Here is a 21,649-nt window from a genome sequence, read left to right as displayed (position 1 = left end):
GAGAACAGATAAGATCAAGATCACTGACTCTAATTACTGAATTAGAGTAATTCAGTACTCTATGTAATTTAACTCACCCTATTCCAATCCCAAAGAAAAGCAATGCCAAAGAATGCTCAAACTACCGCACAATTGCATTCATCTCACATGCTAGTAAGGTAATGCTCAAAATTCTCCAAGCCAAGTTTCAACAAAACGTGAACCATGAACTTCCAGATGTTCAAGCTGGTTTTAGAAAAGACAAAGGAATCAGAGATCAAATTGCCAACATCTGCTGGATCATCGAAAAAGCAAGAGAGTTCCAGAAAAACATCTATTTCTGCTTTATTGACTATGCCAAAGCCTTTGACTGTGTGGATCACAATAAACTGTGGAAAATTCTCAGAGATGGGGATACCAGACCACCTGACCTGCCTCTTGAGAAACCTTTATGCATGTCAAAAAGGAACAGTTATAACTGGACATGGAACAGCAGACTGGTTCCAAATAGGAAAAGGTGTACGTCAAGGCTATATATTGTCACCCTGCTTATTTAACTTCTATGCAGAGTGCATCATGAGAAATGCTGGGCTGGAGGAAGCACAAGCTAGAATCAAGATTGCCAGGAGAAATATCAATAACCTCAGATATGCAGATGACACCACCCTTATGGCAGAAAGAGAAGACTAAAGAGCCTCTTGATGAAAGAGGAAAGTGAAAAAGTTGGCTTAAAGCTTAACATTCAGAAAACTAAGATCATGGCATCTGGTCCCATCACCTCATGGGAAACAGATGGGGAGACAGTGGAAACTGTCAGAATTTATTTTGGGGGACTCCAAAATCACTGCAGATGGTGATTGCAGCCATGAAATTAAAAGACACCTACTCCTTGGAAGGAAAGTTATGGCCAACCTAAATAGCATATTAAAAAGCAGAGACATTACTTTGCCAACAAAGGTCCATCTAGTCAAGGCCATGGTTTTTCCAGTGGTCATGTATGGATGTGAGAGTTGGACTGTGAAGAAAGCTGAGTGCAGAAGAATCGATGCTTTTGAACTGTGGTGTTGGAGAAGACTCTTGAGAGTCCCTTGGATTGCAAGGAGATCCAAGCAGTCCATCCTAAAGGAGATCAGTCCTGGGTGTTCATTGGAAGGACTGATGCTGAAGCTGAAACTCCAATACCCCTTTGGCCACCTCATGCGAAGAGTTGACTCATTGGAAAAGACCCTGATACTGGGAGGGATTGGGGGGCAGGAGGAGAAGAGGACAACAGAGGTTGAGATGGCTGGATGGCATCACCGACTCGATGGACATGAGTTTGAGTAAACTCCGGGAGTTGGTGATGGACAGGGAGGCCTGGCGTGCTGTGATTCATGGGGTCGCAAAGAGTCGGGCATAACTGAATGACTGAACTGAACTGAACTGAACTGATGCCAAGTTAAAGATTTCCCTGTTGTGGCCATAACTTCGGGTCTTTAAGGTTTAATCTCTTCATTCAAATCTGAATTTTAAAAGGGTTTCTCTTTACTTCCCTATCAAAGCAAACATTATATAAAATAATGTTTAAAAAAATTTTTAACTTAGACATGAAAAGTCTTTTGAGTACTTTCGTTTGAAATCTAAATAAAGATTCACATTATTTTTAGAAATAAATAAATGACATTACTAATTAATTAATTACATTACATTAATGTATTAATTATGTATTAATAATACATATTGTATTAATTAATGTATTAATGTATTAATGTATTAATTAATGTATTACATTAATTAATTACATTAATGACATTACTAAATAAATGACATTACCAACTCACATTACTAATACATCAAGAACCTATTTTAAGATTTATAGATAGTGTGGTTCTTGTTAGAGCATCATATCATTTTGAAACACTTCATCCTTTTTTTGAACTTTGTTTTCTGCCTGTTAAACTTTAGAGATGAGACTGCTTTAATACACATTGAATTTTCAGGGCCCATAAAATTAGGACTAGAGATATGGATATGGACAAAGGTATGATACCGTTGTATCATATTGGCATGATATTGGTATGATACCTAGTAGGTTGTCAATTAGTAAAAATCACCATGTTACCTTAACCAGTACCTAAAACTATCAGGCAAACAAGATCATATATCAAATAGACTGAGTGATATTTCTCTGCATGGAGAGACCTGATTAAGTTTAAACACAAATTTTATGTTTCTATGAAACACTCATCTAGTCACTATTATTGTAGCTATCATTTTGTGAAGCTTATTGATTTATCCTTTTGTAATAATTTTTGGACTTATTTAACTTAGAAACGGGCTTCCCTGGTAGCTCAGACAGTAAAGCTTCTGTCTGCAATGCTGGAGACCCAGGTTCGATCCCTGGGTTGGGAAGATCCCCTGCAGCAGGAAATGGCAACCCACTCCAGTACTCTTGCCTGAAAAATCCCATGGACAGAGGAGCCTGGTGGGCTACAGTCAGTGGGGTCGTAAAGAGTCGGACACAACTGAGCGACTTGACTTTCACTTTCAGCTTAGAAACACAGTCACTCACTCAGAAACATGTGTTTCAGGAGCTCTTTGGAAATATATTTATTTCTCAGCACACCACTACATAACATTTACCTCTCCCTTCCTTCTTGCCCACTCTATGAAAACGTATCAGAACTAACTTTCCTTCACCATTTCCCAGGACCACTAGGGAAGACATTTGCTGACCATTCATTCTTTTATCACCCGGATTCCTTCTTGACTTGCTTGTGCTCAGTCGTGTCTGACTCCTTGCGACCCCATGGACTGTAGCCGGCCAGGTTCCTCTGTCTAAGGAATTTTCTAGCCAAGAATACCGGAGCGGTTTGCCGTTTCCTCCTCCAGGGGATCTTCCCAACCCAGCGATTGAACCCTCGTCTCTTGCGTCTCCTGCATTGGCAGGCAAATTCTTTACCACTGTGCCAACTGGACCCTACCTCTAAATGGATAATAAAGTAAAATTAACCCCAAGGGCCTGGCTTTGACTCCCTTCCCATTATTTATATCAGCTGCTTGATTAGAGTGTCTGTGTGCTAAGTCGCTTCAGTCATGGCCAACTCTTTGAGACCCCATGAACTGTAGCCCGCTAGGCTCCTCTGTCCATAGGATTCTCCAGGCAAGAATACGGGAGTGGATTGCCATGTTCTCCTGCAGGGGATCTTCCCGACCCAGGGATCAAACACGCGTCTCTTCTGTCTGCTGCATTAGCAGGTGATTTCTTTACCACTAGCGCCTCCACAAGTTATTTAACCTTTCTTAGCCAACATTTCCACTTCATAAAATGGGTATAATAACATCTTTTCAGTAGAGCTGTCACTTGAACTAAATTGATGAGATAGTACAAGGAAAAGCACCCAGGAACTCCATAAGCATTCATTTCCATTCTGATCTTTCCTTTACAACCTTCAGCAACAGATTCCAGCCAATATATCCAGCTGTATCTCAAAAAATCTTCACCTGGTATCAGAAGAATGAACTCCAAGGGGTTATAGATATGGTATTATAGATTTTAGAGTATTTATTAAGTTCTACTAGGGTTCCCTACTCTGTGCTCTATAGATCAGGGATTCCCAACACCTGGGATCCAAAACGTCATGATCTGAGATGGAACTAATATAATAACAGAAATAAAGTGCACAATAAATGTAATGTGCATGAATCACCCCAAAACCTACCCCTCCTTCCGTAGAAATATCGTCTTCCATGAAACTGGTCCCCGGTGCCAAAAAGCTTGTGGACTGCTGCCGTAAAGGATATAAATACAGGAGATCATGCCCCCACTTCTAAGAGCTTGAGTGGTTTTCAGCTGATTGTTGTCCGTTCATGCAGAGATGAACTCAGTGTAGGGTCAGAAGTGGGACAGAATGTGACTCAGGAAAGTGCCCACGTCCTCAAATGCCACCCTTACCAAGCTGGCTGGTAGAATTCCCGTGGGAACTTGATCCTTAGGCTTCCTACTGATTCCCCCATGGATACGCACAAACACACCGAGAGAAATAAAAGGGTCAGTCTTGACATTTACTTATTGCTTAGCGTGAATGAGGTTTTCCAGAGTCTTTCCTGAAAACAAGGATTGACTTGTGAAGAGAAGGGAGTACGGAAACTTTGGGACCCTGCGGAGGAAGAGAGAAACGACACCAAAACGTACCACAGACAGAAAAAGCCAAAGAAAGGAAACAGTGGCAAGAGGCACTTCACCTGTATCAGTTTTGCTGAGAGCTAGCTTTGCAGGTGTAAACCTTGCTTCCAAAGACACATTCATATAATATGCAGTTAAACTGGAGTCAAGGATAGTTGTTTCAGCTACTCCACCTAATTCCCACTGCCATACAAAACACCCGATTGTGGGGAAAAAACAGCTTACATAAACAGAGTGAGTCTTGATTTTTGTAACTAAATGTCTTCTAATGAAATCATACCCAGATTTTTTTTTAAAAATGTTGAAAGCTATGAGCTTGGGCTTATATCTCTGACTCTAAATAGTAAGTATCTCGGACTATAATAATAATAAATTTTTTTTTAAAGCCAAGGCCTAGATTTTTTCAACAGTGTGCCAGATTTTGGCTCCACTGAAGATAAGGAAAATTCTCAAGTAATTAACATCAAATCCTCAAGTCCATTAGACTCTAAATTCTAATTGGAGAAGGGCCAGGTTATTCTCCCTAATAACCTAAGAGATGCGATCCATATTTCTCTTCTGCACATTTTCTGTTGAGGAAAACTGACTCCGTGAAAGTCCCTATTTAGAAAGTCAACTCTTGGAATTCGAAGTTTGGAGGCAATACAAGTTATATTATTGGTTTATTAAAGACAAGCATTGCTGGGAATTTCCTTGTAGCCCAGTGGTTAAGACTCCAAGCTTTCACTGTACAAGATCAAGGTTTGATCCCTGGTCTGGGAACTGAGATTCCTAAATCTTACTAAGCCACATAGCACAGTCAAATAAATAAATTAAAATTAATTTTTTAAAGATTTTTTTTTATGTGGACCATTTTTAAAGTCTTTATTGAATTTGTTGCAGTATTGCTTCTGTTTTATGACTTAGATTTTTTGGCCCAGAGCCATGTCAGATCTTAGCTCCCTGACCAGGGATTAAACCCGCACCTCCTGCATTGGAAGACAAAGTCTTAACCATTGGACTGCCAGGGACGTTCTAATAAAATATATTCTTTAAAAAAAAAAAGAAAAAAAGAAAGACAAGCCTTGCTGCCTCTGAGAGTTGTGGTTAGCTAAATGTTACTTAATAAAGCATTCTAATGTTAGGCTAGAAATGGTGATTGTATTTTAAAAGGTATTTATTTTTTCCCCTAAAAATGTACTTCCTTTATTTAACTCCTTGGAGGTCCATAGTCTTTTTGGAGACTTGTGGCTCACTTTGCTATCAATGATCTATTCCCCATCTCCCAGGCCAGTCTGTCACCAAGTCTTTCCAACCCTTCCTTCAAAATATACTCTGAATTCAGTCATCCCATCCCATTCTCTAATCCAGGCTTTCACCACTTTATCTGTGTGCCATGATAAGAAGCCTCTTCCATTCTCTCATATCCTCACATTCCAGGCTATTTCAACTGAACACTTACCATTTTCATCATATTACTCCCTGGCTCAAGAATTTTTGACACTCTGCTGCTTCTGATCAAAACAAATTCTTTCATTGCACTCTGAAGATTGACTTGGTAATGCTAATTTACTGCTATCTAAAACAAAGTGAGCAGCTGAACTGAACTGCAATCAAACTTTCTACACAAGACCCCAGCAAAACGCCCAGCTCAGAGAGAGGCTTAGTAAATGTCAGGTTACTCTTTCACAGTTCAGAACTCTGCTCCAGTTAAAGAGAGTTTAAGAATTTCCTGAACAAATTGTGCTCTTCCTGACTTAGGTTTTGCTCATAATTTCTGTCTGAAGGAGAAAAGAATTGTTTAAGGATATGTTGTTATTGTTGTTTAGTCACTAAGTTATGTCCGACTCTTTGCACCCCCCTGGACTATAGCCTACTAGACTCCTCTGCCCCTGGGATTCTCCTAGGGAAGAACCTGGAGTGGGTTGCCATTTCCTTCTCCAGGAGATCTTCCTGACTCAGGGATCAAATCCACATCTTCTGCATTGCAGGCGCATTCTTTACTGCTAAGCCACCAGGGAAGCCCCAGAAGATCTGTAGCTTCCTTTTTTAACACCTGGTTTCCAGAAATGGTATCTTTCCTACACTCTCTTTCTATACCCTACCTGCCTTCAAGCCCAGGATGATTATCGCATCACACCGATCTGCTCTGGGTGACAGATTTTTCCCCAAATCTCTCTGCCTCTTAAAACCCATAGGAGATCTCACTGTACTTCTCTGTTGCAGAGCCCACCAGACTTTGACAGAGAGCCAGAAATACAGAAACTAAGTAAAACTCAGCTAAATAATAAGATCAGAGGCAGAGATACTCACAATCCACCAAGTGGATAACGAGTTGCTAAATAGTTGCAGCTCATTCATCCCATAGACCCTACCTTGACAAGAGGCAGAAGTGTGAGATGTAGGGGAAACACAAAGCTGCCTGGTGGTTTACACTTTGCTTAATACTCCAGAATCAGTCATCACAAACACAGGGGCTAGTTTAGTCCTCAGCTCATGTCAAGCATGATGCTAAATGCTTTATCTATATTATTGTTATTGTTTTAGTCACTAAATTGTGCCCGACTCTTTGCAACCCCATGGACTGTAGCCCACCAGGCTCCTGTCCAGGGAGATTTCCCAGGCAAGAATACAGGAGTAGGTAGTCATTTCCTTCACCAGGGGATCTTCCCCACCCAGGGATCAAACCCACATCTCCTGCACTGAAGGCGTATTCTTTACCGCTGAGCCACCTGGGAAGCCCTCTTTATCTATATAGTGTTATTTAATTCTTCCAATAACTCTATGAGTTATTACTAGACACATATGGGAAACTGAAGTTCAGAAAAGTTGAGTGATTTACGCAAGATCACACAAACCATGATGGAAATGAATCTGGAAATGACCCCTCACTCTTTCCAAAGTCCTAGGCCCTTAACTTTTACACTAAATTGTCTCAGAAAAATATGAAGCAAAATAAAAGATGACTAGAGGAATAAGCACTGAATTAGGCTCATGAGAAATGAACAAGTCAACATTCACAGACAAAGATGTCTCCTTTTCTCGTGGACTCTCCTTACTCCCTACAATAAATTCAAAAATACGGAATTACTTTTTAAAAGTTTACTTGGTTTTCTCACTTATTATAAATGAGATGTTTTCCTTTGTTTCCCCCCTACATGTGTGGTCTATAGAACACATGCACTGGAATTCAAGAGGCATGCACAGTGCATGAGATGGCAAGTGTTGCGTGGTGTGACACTCCACACACTCCTCACTCAAGAATTCAGAGGGAGTGCCCCAAGTGTCTGCAAAGCATCCTTCTGTACACTTGTAACTGCAGGTGCATAGGGAAATACAGATTGCTGGACTTCAGTCGGAACTTACTGCAGTAGGAGTAGGGCCATGGAACATACATTTTTGATGAGTGCTCTCAGACGATTATTTTAAGAAAGATGGAGAAACAGGGAACTCTAGCTCCTGCCTTGGATTCTCTAGTTAGGTGCCTTTTCTAGAGCTATGGGAATGCATTGATCCTTTTTAAAATTTAATTTTAGAAGGTTGTTCATAAAACTTCATGAGCATCCTTCTGTAGGGGTAAAAGGCAGGAATTAAGTGAAATAAATGACAACCCTTATTGGAAGCTTCCATATCAAAAAAAACCCATGAATTTCAGAAGTGGACATTCTTGGGACATTTGAAAGAGACTGGAACAAACCAATCAAAATTGACTGATGAAAAGTATGCAGGAATTCTCAAAATGCTCAAAAAGATGGTGGTAAATTAATTACAAGTTGTACACCTTGTACTTCAAGGAAGAATCTATTCATACAACCCAGAGAGCAAGGGCCCCCTCTCCTTGGCTCTTTTCTGTACATAAATTAAATTTTGTTAAAATGAAAATGAGGGAACATTTATTTGTGCCATTCCAAATTATGACATAATCATACTATTTAGAACAAACAAGCTTTATATAGTACATTGTCTCTGTAACTCTGTTGATTATAACAGGACTTGTCTCGCTCATGTGGAACAAAAACACAAGGAAGAAAATTGTACATTTTCTTTCTCCCTGGAGTTTGGGTTTACATGTGTCTGCCTTGAGAGCCAGCCAGTCAAGCACTTGGTATTCCTCAAAATCTTGCATTTATGAAATGCAAAAAAACAGAAGGAGCTTTACCTTTTTTTGTTTGATTTTTCTTTTTGTTTTGTTTTTAACAAGAGACTCTATTCTTTAGAGCAGTTTTAGGTTTATAGATAAATTGAGTAGAAAGTACAGAGAGTTCTTACAGACTGTTTCTCCCTACACATGTAGTTTTCTTTTTCTTCTTAGAGATGCAGCTCGGAATAATGGAGAGGGTTTAAACAGTCCAGTCCAGGGATGTGAGTTTAAATCATAACTCTGTTATTTATAAACAGTGTGGTCTCTGGACTTCAATCTTTGTCTCTGCAAATTAAGAATACTAATAGGTACATAGCACGGTTATTCCAAAGATCAGAAATAGTATAAATGAAAGTCTAATGAAAAGACAAATGCAATTGATAGTCATTGTCATTTCTGAGCTGGGATGGGTTGATTCGTCAGTTGGGAGTATTTCCCTTCATCATTGTCTTTCAGGGCAACATTGAGTGGGAATACAGCATAACAGCAGCCACGGGAAAAGTGTCAGCAGAGTAGGTGATGAAGAATCAAGGCTTCACCTCTTTCCCCTCTAGAACGAATCCGCCACTGGGGGCTGCACAGTCCAGGCATCCCAGGGTAATTGTCACCCCCATAATCATGCAGTCTAGTAAAGTCTGATGAAGGAGGAAATGGCAACCCACTCCAGTATCCTTGCCTGCAAAACTCCACGGACAGAGGAGCCTGGTGGGCTGCAGTCCAAGGGGTCGCAAAGAGTCAGATACGCCTGAGCGACTGCGCACACATAGTCAAGTCTGAATGGGCTGTGTAATGTCAGACATCACAGAGCCCAGATCCTTACTCTGGATTACTTTGTCCCCTTTCAATCATTACTTTGTAAAGTGTTCCTTCCTCCAGAAGCACCGTAAGAAAGAAGGAAGGAAGGAAGGAAGAAGGAAGGAAGGAAGAAAATGAGGGAAGGAAAGAATCAATTCTCAGAAGATCTAAGGTTTTAAATGATCATGTGGTTGAAGGTGTATGATTATGTGACTGCAACGGATGACATTAGACTACAAGCAAAAGCTGATGCCAATGGAAGAAACCCAAGCCTTCCCTCCCTCACGGCTGTGACCTCACACCACCTGGGGTCCCCTGTCGAGGGAGGTGCAACTGAATATGCGTGTTAAGAGGTCACTGAAGAAGCCATGACACAGGTCTCTAAGTATGGCAGCCTCACCTCAGACCGAACTATTTCAAGAGGGTCCGCCTCACCTGTCCCATTCATCACTCCCGCCGGAGTCTGTTTATTTAACCGGACGTGTGGGAGCGCCACGAGAAACCAGCATTTGGAACTGGGTTTCAGGAAATGCTGCTGGAACCAGGACAGTGATATTTTTATCTTACCTAGCCAACTGCCAGCTCTTAGTACACATTTCCTCATGCAGTTTGAACAATGACATAATTTGCTCTCCTTAGAAATTGTTATAGCTTCATGAATTTTATAATAAGAGAAAGCGAAAATGGAGAAAGTGAAAAAGAAATGCACTCAAACCACCCAAGGTTTAGAGGTGGACACATCACCAGAGGGATTTCTGGAAGCCACACTTCAACAAGGCGTGAAAAAAAAAATCACATTCCCCATCACTGGGTCATACCAGACATGCTCTTTTTTAGGTCATGCAGCATGCAAGATCTTAGTTCCCTGACCAAGTATCGAACCCGTGGCCCCTGTACAGGGGGTGCAGAGTCCTAACCACTGGACCGCCAGGGAACTCCCCAGGCATGCATTTTTAAATACGCTTCGTGGAAAAGCTGATGGTAAGAAGGCAGCAGGTGGGGTGGTGTAGGGGGGCGCTTTTCCTCAGAGCAGACCATACCTGCGGCATTGTCGAGGCTGAAGGCGATGCGTACTGGCTTATCTGCAGGTACCCTGGCTGTGCTGATCATGTGGGCACCTGAGCCTTGGCCTTCCTCTGGGTCTTCCAGCTGCAAGGACAAGAGAGACCCATGGTCACTTTATCCAACATCGTCCCAAGAGCCCTTTGGAAATTAGAAAAGAAAATTAGTAAACAATGTTTTCTTATTTTAAAGCTGTTTCTAGCTCCTAGCTTCCTTTCCCTACACCTGCTGCATTGAAAATTCTTTTTCTGGCTTATAAAAAAAATTTTGCATTGGAAATACATCTAGAATGAGATTTACAGGATGGAGCAAAGTCTCCACCCACCTCACTTTTTTTAATATCCCCTACACTGACCCGTCCAGCCCTGGCCCTTTGAGGTCTTACATAGTGCTTTATTTTTGAGGGGGATAAAGAATCTTAATAAGGCATCAGACAGCTCTTCACACTCAGAAGCCTAAACTGGATCTGAATTATTGATCTGGGAGTGGTAACAAATGAGTATCGTATCATGGAATTATTTCAATGACTACTTAATTATTTCAATACCAGAGACTACTTAAAGACATTCCCCCGTTACATTATGAATAGTATGTGCTTTAAATATCTGATTAACTACCTATAAGTCTATCAAACATTTCTAAAGTAGATATGATAAAAGCAAAAGACAACATACAATATAAGCAAAAGACAAATCCTAAAACATCCTATGCATACTCCACCCCACCTACTAAATTATCATTGAATTAATAAACTAAGATAGAAATGAATAGAAAAAGCATACTACAGATAAGATGGGTTGGGGTGGGTGAAAATATATGACTATTTCTTTGTTAAAATAAGAGAATTTAGCCCAAATACATTTTTTAAAAGATATTTGATTGTTTTTATTCAATGGAACTAGGAAAAGATGTTATTATAAATACACGATATCCTTGTCATTTAAACCCATATATTTAACGTCTCTATTTTTAATCAAGCATCCCCCTAAGCCCTCTATTTTCCTTCTCATGGAGACAGTAAACCAAAAACTCCAAATGATATTTTAAGGAAAATGTTTCTAAAAATGGCAAAATACAAATCATCTATTTACCCATCCTTAGTGAGATTCTGGGAACTGCTGTTGCAGGGCATTTTATCACAGCAAGGTTTCTGATTCTTTCCCATAACATTTCTCTATCTAAAAATAGTGTTCTACAAAACCAAATTTTGTTTTTACAATTATTTATAGATTCAAAGCAAGTGCATATATAGATATATGTATATTTAGACATACATACATATGGAATCATCTTACCCAGTACATGAAAAGAGAACAAGCTTATATTAAACACCTAGTATAGCTTTGGAGAAAAACCAGCAACTGTTTATCACCCAGTTAGAATCATAGTTGGCCCATTCATTTAACACTCCAAGTAGCAATGAACCATAAAGCACTCCAAGTCATGTCATTCTCAGTTAGAAAAAAGTATTAACATGAAACATTCGACTCAAGAAAAGGGTAATATAAAATCACTGTTACTTGACTCAAAATTTGCTTTATCTTAGCTCTGACATACATTTGTGTGTAGTCTCGTCTGGTTAGAATCAACCATCTCGTTAGCCACCTGTTCCTAGGGAATAGAACAGACTGTCTCAAATTAAACAAAACAAACAATAAAAATCCCCTTAAAGTTGCAGCCAAAAGAAGAAGTCTTATCATCACACCCTGTACCATCACCAAACCATTTTATCGGAACATCTGAGGGTGAAAAGCTTCACTCCTCCTTTGGCTAAATCTCCCAGTGCTTTCCTGCACCAAGGCATAAACCACAAGGGGTGGAAATGTGCCTCCGGGGGTTTTGTAGATAGATCCCTGGCAGGCTTTCCAGCCCGGGGGTGGGGGGGTGGGGGGGGATGAAATTGATCAACACAGCTAATGAGAGCCCCTCCCCTCCACACGACGGAGAACATCTGTCTGCCTCCCAAAGGATGGCGGGCGGCAACATTGGGTGGATCTGGAGTTCCACACGCTGTCAGCCCCTGCACCCACTTGCCTTTTCATCACACCGCCTGGGGGAACCGGGCTGATTCCTCCTGGGGCGGTAGCAGAGCTTTGGTGAAGTTGCTGGTGCTCTGAGAGTTTGGCTGGCCTTTCACACCTGTCGCCTTACCTCACTTAGCCGAGTGTCTGGACTCGAGTAATCCAGGGCCAGCCGCTGCCTTGGCCGGTCGCTGCCTTTGTGGAGGAGAGGCCTGGAGGCAGGGCAGGCTGCACCTGCCGCATAGCAGCGTGACAATCTGAGCAGCAGGGACAGCTGGGAGGGCGGCTCGCCGCTACCTGCCGTCCCCCAGACCCCGGCGTCCCGCGGGGCCTCCCCCTGGTCCGCTTCCCTCCGCGACCCCTCTCTCCTTTCCCTGCCTCTCCCGCAGCCAGGATGTTGTCATGCTTCTAGAAAAAGCAAGCGCAAAAGAAAACCCTCCTCCTGTCAAGAGGCATTGATAAACAGCAAGTTGCGGAGCGTCCAAATGTTTTAATTCATTAGTCCTGGCAAACCTAAAATACAAACAGACTTGCTTCACAAGACAGGAATGTCTTCAGCGTGACCCAATCCGTGTCTGTGTCTATTCCAGCAAGCGGGCCGGGAGAGCATGACTGCAGTCAGCAAAAATGTTTCGGCCGCTCCAATCGGCTCCCCGCGACCCGGCCAACTTGGACCGGCCACCGGCCAACGCGGAGGAGATGATAGAGCGATGATTCCGCGGAAGATCGCGAGGGCTGCGGTGGAGCTGCTGTTGGGCTTGATGACTTGATCCCATCTACGATGCAACTGACCGCGCAACGAGAGTCAACGGTAAACAGGCCGGGAGTGTTCAAACTGTCCAAACTTTTCACCAGCCATCAACCTGGAGGTCAGAAGCACTTCAGAAGTATTGGATGTTGGAGTTTAAATAATGAAAGATAAACAAATATTAGGAGGATGCACCAAAACAAATATTGTATATGAACACGTATATATGGAATCTAGAAAGATGGTACTGATGAACCAATTTGCAGGGCAGCAATAGAGATGAAGACACAGTGGGGGAAGGAGAGGATGGGGCAAATTGAGAGAGGACGTGGAAACATTTCATTACCATATGCAAAATAGAGAGCCAGTGGGAATGTGCTATATAACACAAAAAGCTCAACCTGGGCTCTGGGACAACCTAGAGGGGTGGGATGGGTGGGAGGAAGGTTCAAGAGGGAGGGGGCACATGTATTCCTGTGACTGATTCATGCTCATGTATGGCAGAAACCAACATAACGGTGTGAAGCAATCACCCTCCAATGGAAAATAAATAAAAAAGAGAGAATGTACAGACTGGGAGAAAAATCTTTGCAAAATGCATGCTAGGTAAAGGGCAGATATCCAACTCAGCAACAGGAAAACAATCCAGTGGGCAAAAGCTCTGAATAGACATCTCACAAACAAAGATATACAGACAGCAAATAATCATGAAAAGATGCTGAATAAGACATGTTGTTAGGAAATTGCAAATTAAAGCAAAATGAGATACCCTATTAGATATGCTATTAGAATGGCCAGAATCCCAAAACGATGACAACACCAAATACTGGCAAGGGTGAAAAATGGTGTGGCCACTTTGGAAGACAAAGTTTGGTTTGGTAGTTTTCTACAAAACTGAACATATTCTTAGCATATGATCCAGCAGTCACACTCCTTGGTATTTACCCAAAGGAACTGAAAACTCGTGTCCACACAAACACTTACACACAGATGTTTACAGCAGCTTCATTCATGATTGCCAAAACTTGGAGGCAAACAACACATCCTTTCACAGGTGAATAGCTAACAAACTGTTGTATATCCACACAATGAAATATTAGTCAGTGATAAAAAGAAATAAGTTCTCAAGCCATAAAAAGACATAGAGGAAGCTTAAGGGTGTATTTTTAAGTGAGAGAGGCCAATCTGAAAAGACTACATACTGTATGATTCCAACTACACGACATTCTGGAAAAGGCACAATTATGGAGACAGTGCAAAGACCAGTAGTCGCCAGGTGTTTGGGGAGAGGGGACGAGGGGTGGAGAGGGAGAGGGGGATAAATAGATGGCACGTGGGGTTTTTATGGCAGTGAGACTATTCTGTATGATACCCTAATGATGGATTTATGTCATTATACATTTGTCCCAACCCATGATATGTACAATACCAATAGTCACAAACTACAGACTTTGGTTAATAATAATGTGTCTATATGGACTCATCAATTGTAACAAATGTACCATACTGATGCAAGATGTTAAGAATTGGGGAAATTAGGGGAGGAGAAGTGGAGGGAGGAGATAGATGGGAGCTGCATGATTTTCACTCATTTTTCCCTATAAACTTTAAATTGCTCAAAAAAATGCTAAATAAATAAGTAAAAGGCTATAGCAACTTTCCTTGCTCTAATGAATAAAAGGCTAATTTGTTATGCTACATACAGTGTGTGTGTGTGTGTGTGTGTGTGTGTGTATGCTCAATTGTCTGACTTTTTGTGACCCCATGGATTGTAGCTCACCAGGTTCCTCTGTCCATGAGATTTCCCAGGTAAGGATACTGGGGTGGATTGTCATTTCCTCCTCCAGGGGGATCTTCCCGACCCATAGATCACACCCACATCTCCTGCACTGGCAGGCAGTTTCTTTACCACTGTGCCACCTGGGAAGCCCATGAACAGTAATAAGGGGTATAGATTCAAATGAATAAAAGCATTCATATATATGCCTATTTGCATTTCTAATGGCAAATCTTTCCAGAAATTTTATGTTTGATGTTATTTTATGGTTAATAACATCATTTATCTATTGCATTAAAATTTATCAAAGAGTCTTATCTAAAAGCAGAGAAGGCAATGGCAAGCCACTCCAGTACTCTTGCCTAGAAAATCCCATGGACGGAGGAGCCTGGTGGGTTGCAGTCCATGGGGTCACTACAAGTTGGACACAACTGAGCGACTTCACTTTCACTTGTCACTTTCATGCATTGGAGAAGGAAATGGCAACCCACTCCAGTGTTCTTGCCTGGAGAATCCCAGGGACAGAGCCTGGTGGACTGCCGTCTGTGGGGTCGCACAGAGTCGGACACGACTGAAGTGACTTAGCAGCAGCAGCAGCAGCTTATCCAAAAGATGTTCATCTTCATCTTGCCAATAATCCTGTGAAATAAACATGGTCGATGCTGTCATCTCTATGTAATGGATGAGCACACCGAGACTCAGACTAGTTAAGTAACAGGTTCAAGGAGAAATGATTATCATGGAATAATGACCCAGGAAAGATTCAGGTTTTCTCATTTGGGGGCTTCCCTGGTAAAGAATCTGCCTGCAATGCAGCAGACCTGGATTCGATCCCTGGGTTCACGCTATTTCTGCTGTACCGGGAGGCACTCTGTATGGAAGATCAGATTGGGTAGTTTTGTGAACAGAGCCTGACTCTCGAACGTCCTTGGTGGTCCACTGGGGAAGGAACTGGGGAAGGAATGCAGAGGACACGTATTTGATCCCTGGTCCTGGAAGATCCCACAGGTTGCAAGGCAGCTAAGCTTGTGCATCACAACCACTGAGCCAGCGATCAAGGCCTATGGGCCACAACTACTGAGCCCACGTACCTCGAGGCTGGAATGAAAGAAGCCACCTCACCGCGAAGCCCACACACCGATACAAGAGTCGCCGCCACTCACCTCAACTAGAGAAAGCCCGTGAGCAGCAACCAGCATGGCCAAAAACAAACAGCAAATAACAATGCCTGACTCTCAACTTTGGGTCTGAAGGAGACGAAGGATACCCTTCTTCATGGTCTAGCATCTAGGTTCCTGACACCATCTTTACCGTGACACCTAAGTTCAACCTCAAGGAAACTGAAGTTTGTGGATCCTGTGTGTGCTGATGAGGAAGTGGATGCCAATTCTGCCCTGGCTCCCAAATAAGCTCCCGGGTGTGCCTTCAGGAAAAACTGGTGGCGGCAAGGATGTGGCCAAGGGAATCAGTAACTGGAGGCATCTGGAGTCCAGTGAAACTGACCCTTCAGGATGGAAGGACCCAGAAGGAGGTAGCATCTTCTTCCTCTGCCCTGATCATCAAAGCCCTTGGCGAACCAACCAGAGAAAGAAAAGGCAGTTATTAGACTAGACAGAACAGAAACATCGCCTCTCATGATGTTGTCAAAAGCACCTGACAGATGTAGGCTTTTATACAGAGAATTCTCCAGCATCTTTACAGCAGTCCTGGGGACCACCCATGGTGTGGGCTGCTGTGTCCCACTGCATTCTCCTGACATTAGCAGCGGTGTGATGACGCCCAGGGGGTAAAGAAATGCAAAGCAAAAGACGTCATTAAAGGATGATGGCAACCACAATAGAGGAAAGAAAAGACTACGTCTCAATATTCTAAATGTGCTCTGTCCAAGCCCAATCACACAAATTCAAGGCTTTAAATAATCATATTCACCAGCTCTTCTGTTCCCATGGGAGCACTGGTGTATTTCTTGGCTCTTTATCTAAACACTTCCAAGAGGGTAACAAATCTGAAACCCAAGTGAAATCCCTTCCCACAACTGTAACCCAAAATAACCACATGGTATTTTAAGAATTCAATAGAATTATACTAATTCAATCCAGAAAGGATAGGGTGTGTACCTCAAAATATTAGCAGATTAGCAGTATGTCTCTGGCTAGGAGCAACATGTAAAATTTTTATTTTCTGCTTTTCAGTGGTAAATGGATTTTTATTGTTACATGGAAAGTTGTTTTTTTAAGGTTTTCTGTGTATTTACTTTTTGGTTGGGCTGGGTCTCCGTTGCTGTTGAGGGCTTTCTCCAGTTGCAGCGAGCGGGTGTTACTGAGTGTAGTGCACAGGCTTCTCGTTGCACTGGCTTCTCTTGTTACGGAGCCCAGGCTCTAGGCACATGGGCTCAGTAGTTGTGGCACGTGAACTGAGTTGCCCCAAGGCATGCGGGGTCCTCCCGGGCCAGGGATCGAGGACCAGGGATCAAAACTGTATCCTCTGCTTTGGCAGGCGGATTCTTACCCACTGTACCACCAGGAAAGTCCTGGAAAGTTATTTTTAATGGAAATCAAGGAGACTTTCAAATAACGAACCCTTGATGTGCTTCCAAATTGTGGCCTATAATACACACGGCAGCTCGTGGTACAGACTGTTGTCACAGTTAACGCGATTTCAATTTCTTGATACAATTCAATAGGCATCTTGGAAAGACTTGGTATGTACCAGGCTAGTATTTCCCAAACTTCCTCATTTTGGGTTCATGCCTTTTAAAAAATACCCATTCCCATGACTCTGCCATGGCTAGGATAGGTCTAGGGTTTTATAAATTTAAACATTAAACATTTTTTAAAAATTTAAAAATTAAACAGAAATTTTAAAAATTTCTGTGCAGCATTTAGAGAATGGTTTAAAAGACATTTTTATCAATACTTTAAAGTTAGCTCTCCACTGCTATCTGATATATGCAGCCTATAATCTCCAAAAAAAGAAAGGTTGCATGATAGTGAAGTAATTAGTCTTCCCTTAAAACCATCAGTCAGCAATTTTTTCTGTAAAGGATCAGATAATAAATGTCTCATGCTGAATGAACTATAATGATCTCTGCCACAAATACTCAGCTCTGTCATGGGGCACAGAAGCAGCGACAGACAAGAGGTACTTGGGACCTGCCTGGTGGTGCAGTGGGTGGGAGCCCACGTGCCAATGCAAGGGTTCAATCCTTGGTCCGGGAAGAATCCGCATGCCAAGGAGCTGCTAGGCCCGTGCCCCGCAACTACTGGACCTATGCACCTGGAGCCCACGCTCGGCAACAAGAGAAGCCACTGCATTGAGAAGCCTGCACACTGCAACTAGAGAAAGCTTGCATGCAGCATCGAAGACCCAGCACAGCCAAAAATAAATAATCCTATTCTTAAAAAAGACCCATTTGAATGGAGGGCCTCCAACTTTATTTACAAGAGCAGGAAACAAATGGACATATCTGGGTTCCAATAAAACTTTATTTACAAAAATAGAGAGCACCTAGTTTTGTCCCACAGCCACAGTTTACTTTCCAGTTGGCCCTAGTGGTGAAGAACCCGCCTACCAACGCAGGAGACATAAAGACGCAGGCTCCATTCTTGGGTCGGGAAGATCCGCCGGAAGGAGGGCGCGGCAACCCACTCCAGTATTTTGTCTGGAGAATCCCATGGACGGGGGAGCCTGGCGGGAGACAGTTCCTGGGGTCACAAAGAGTTGGACACATTGAGCACGCAGGATGTAGTTTACCAGCTCCTGCCTCATCTCACCACAATCTGAAGCTCCAGGAGACATAGCTCCCCCAGAGTGGCGGGAGCAGCCTCCTTGGAGAAAATTACCTTTTCTTTTTCTGCCACTCTCAGTTGCCTCTCTTCATCCCTCCCAACTCTGTCCCCACAAAAAAATTCTTGCATGTCAGACTTTTCTTCCATCAATCACACAAAAGCCCCCAAGTTCCTTCTGAACCCTGATGTTCTATAATATAAAGAAAGCACTGGTACATCTGCTTGAAGCAAACACGAGGGAATAAACACTTAAGTAAGCAAGAAAGTACAAGGATTTTAGCAGGCTGCTTTGAGCTAATGAATGCAAATCTGTTACAAGATGCACCACAAAAAAGCTATAAATGGGACTTCCTGATGGTCCTGTGGCTAAGACTCCACACTCCCAACGCAGGGGGCCGGGGGTTTGATCACTAGTCAGGGAACTAGATTCTGCCTGCCGCAACTAAATGCCCAGCAGAACCAAATAAAGAAATAAATATTTAAATTAAAAAAAAAAAAAAAAAAAACAAAAAACCTGCGTAGGACTCCCCTGGTGGTACAATGGATAAGAATCCCACCTACCAATGCTGGTTCGATCCCTGGTCCAGGAAGATCCCGCGTGCCACAGGGCCACTAAGCCCGAGCTCTAGAGCCCACGTGCCACAGCTACTGGGCCACCTCCTGCAGCTACTGAAGCCCGTGCTCCTGGAGCCTGCACTTCTCCACGAGAGAAGGCGCCACAATGAGAAGCCCCTGCATCCCAACAAAGAGCAGTGCCCATTTGTCACAGCTAGAGAAAGCCCGCGGAGCAACAAAGACCCAGCACAACCATTAATTAATTTTTAAAAAAAAGCGCTGTATAGATTTGTTACCAAGTCCAAGCTCTTCACCCCATGACAAGTCAATGAAATGGAGTTGAGGTGTTGGGGCAAGGAATAGAAGAGTGCAGATAAATGTCTCAAAACAACCCTCTTATTGGGGTCTGGAGGCCAGTTTCTTTTACAGATCAGAGATGGGGGGAGGTGAAGAAACAAAGTAAAAAGGCCATTCATCTTGCAAGTATCTCTTAGAATGGCAAGCCTCAGGCAAAGGATGTATTAATTTCTTTCTACCTGCACAGGTGTACAGGATTCTGAACAAAGGCGTTTTAGTTGAACAGTTGGGCAGAGGGAGAGGACTCTCTTCGGCAGGCCATTATATATGGTTACAATGACAAAAGCTACGGAAGTTCAGTTCAGTTCAGTTGCTCGGTCGGGTCTGACTCTTTGCAACCCCATGGACTGCCCCACACCAGGCCTCCCTGTCCATCACCAACACCCGGAGCTTGCTCAAACTCGCGTCCATCGAGTCGGTGATGCCATCCAACCATCTCATCCTCTATCGTCCCCTTCTCCTCCTGCTTTCAATCCTTCCCAGCATCAGGGTCTTTGCCAATGAGTCAGATCTTCGCATCAGGTGCCCAAAGTATTGGAGTTTCAGCCTCAGCATCAGTCCTTCCAATGAACACCCAGGACTGATCTCCTTTAGAATGGATCGGTTGGGTCTCCTTGCAATCCAAGGGACTCTCAAGAGTCTTCTCCAACAATACAGTTCAAAAGCATCAATTCTTCGGCACTCAGCTTTCTTTATAGTTCAACTCTCACATCCATACATGGCTACTGGAAACCATAGCTTTGACTAGATGGACCTTTGTTGGTAAATAATGCTATGGAAAGCAAGCCAAAAAAAAAAAAACAACAACAAAAAAAAACAGTTCCAACAAGGAGTCAGAATTGGCTTTTCCCTGCGACAGATTCAGGAGGTTAGAGTCTTCGCTTGGTTCACAGCACTGAGAGTGGAAGGGTGCAGAAGCACCCTGCGGGCTTGTGTGCGCCGTGAGTCCCGTGTGCGCTGTGAGAGGGTCTCACACAGTTGCTGTTTTGCGTGGTCCTTTCCTCTGCTCCTGACCCTGGTCAAACCACGGCTAGGATTTCCCTCGGTCTCAAAGGAGCCTGTCTGTGACCCTTACTTGCAGTGATGTTGCCATTCCTTCCCAAACCAGCTTGTCTGGATAATATAGCGAAAGATCACAGAGTGAAGATGGGAGCCCCAAAGCAAGAATGAGGTGGCCCTCCTCTAAGAACTTCTGATCGTACACTGTCACAGTTTTTTATTTTAAAGGTGACTGGAAGCCACTTGCCTCGTCCAAGTTCCCAGCACGGTTAAGATAGCAGAATGACCAACTCTCTATCATTTTTATATCATAAAACTCAAGAGAGGCATTAGAATTAGAGGCACTAAACCACTCAAAAGTGTTCTGTTTCCTGGGCTTGGTTTTCTCCTCATTGAAAGGGACAGAACACTATGCAGTGTTTTTTTCTCTCTTCTTTGATTGGAGGATAATTGCTTTGCAATGTTGTATTGCTCTCTGCTCTATACCAAAGCGAATCAGCTCGAGGTGTGCGTACATCCCTCCCCTCCTGAGCCTCCTGCCCACTACTCTGTTCAAGAGCCAGGCTTCCCGGGTCACCAACCTCACTCTCTCTCTCGCTGATGTGGGCCTTTCATAACGTTAGTCAACAAATCTGTGCCTCAATTTTCCCAAGAATGGGGAATAATTACACTGCCTATCTTATCGGTGATTTTGGTGATTAAAAGATGATATAAGGAAAGTAATTATAACAATGCTGGAAAGATAATAAGCACTATATGAGTAGAAATTATGATTTCAAGGAGGCAAAATATACGGAAAACCAACAGCACTGGAAGACATAGAGATCTTAGTTTGAATTATGACTCTGCCTTCAGAAAGCTGTGCAAGTCAAGACCAGACACTTCTGAGACCTCAGTGTTTTCACCTATACCAGTGGTCTGCAAAGTTTTGCCTTAAAGGGCCAGAGAGTAAATATTTTAGGCTTAGGAAGCCCTGCAGTCTCTGTGGCATTTACTGTGGACCCTCTATATCCATGCGTGGATTCAACCTCTGTGGGGCTGCTTGAAGCCACAGATGTATAATCTGGAGATACAGAACTTGTGGATACAGATACACTGTACTACATTATTTCATATAGGGACTAAAGCATCCATGGATTTGGCCATGGGGTTTGCTGAAACCAATTCACTACTGAAGAATGACTGTGCCCATCTCTGTCATTTCTCTTGCGGAAAGCAGCAATAGACAGATATAAATACATCAGTTCAGTTCAGTCACTCAGTTGTGTCCGACTCCTTGTGAC

The 21,649-nt window shown here is 42.9% G+C and overlaps 1 protein-coding gene across 2 annotated transcripts in view; it reads right to left on the bottom strand.

Moving 5' to 3' along the window:
* The window catches only part of MAP3K7CL (MAP3K7 C-terminal like), a 48,461-nt gene extending 36,097 nt beyond the window's left edge, over window positions 1–12,364 (bottom strand). Inside the window, exons 1-2 of one of the 2 annotated variants that reach the window (XM_065913665.1) lie at window positions 12,273–12,364; window positions 10,100–10,208 (exon numbers count right to left, since the gene is read on the bottom strand). In XM_065913665.1, coding sequence (XP_065769737.1) covers window positions 10,100–10,169 — 70 coding nt within the window. In that variant the 5' untranslated portion in view covers window positions 10,170–10,208; window positions 12,273–12,364. Of the gene's footprint in view, window positions 1–10,099; window positions 10,209–11,678; window positions 11,831–12,272 lie in introns of those variants that run through there. The other variant, XM_065913664.1, reaches the window with a different exon arrangement.
* Window positions 12,365–21,649: the final 9,285 nt, after the last annotated feature.

This window comes from Muntiacus reevesi, chromosome 21 (genome assembly GCF_963930625.1).
Source record: "Muntiacus reevesi chromosome 21, mMunRee1.1, whole genome shotgun sequence".
NCBI classification, from domain to species: Eukaryota; Metazoa; Chordata; class Mammalia; order Artiodactyla; family Cervidae; genus Muntiacus; species Muntiacus reevesi.
Note: the sequence above shows the minus strand (reverse complement) of the source record. Positions and strands in the feature narration are given on the sequence as shown.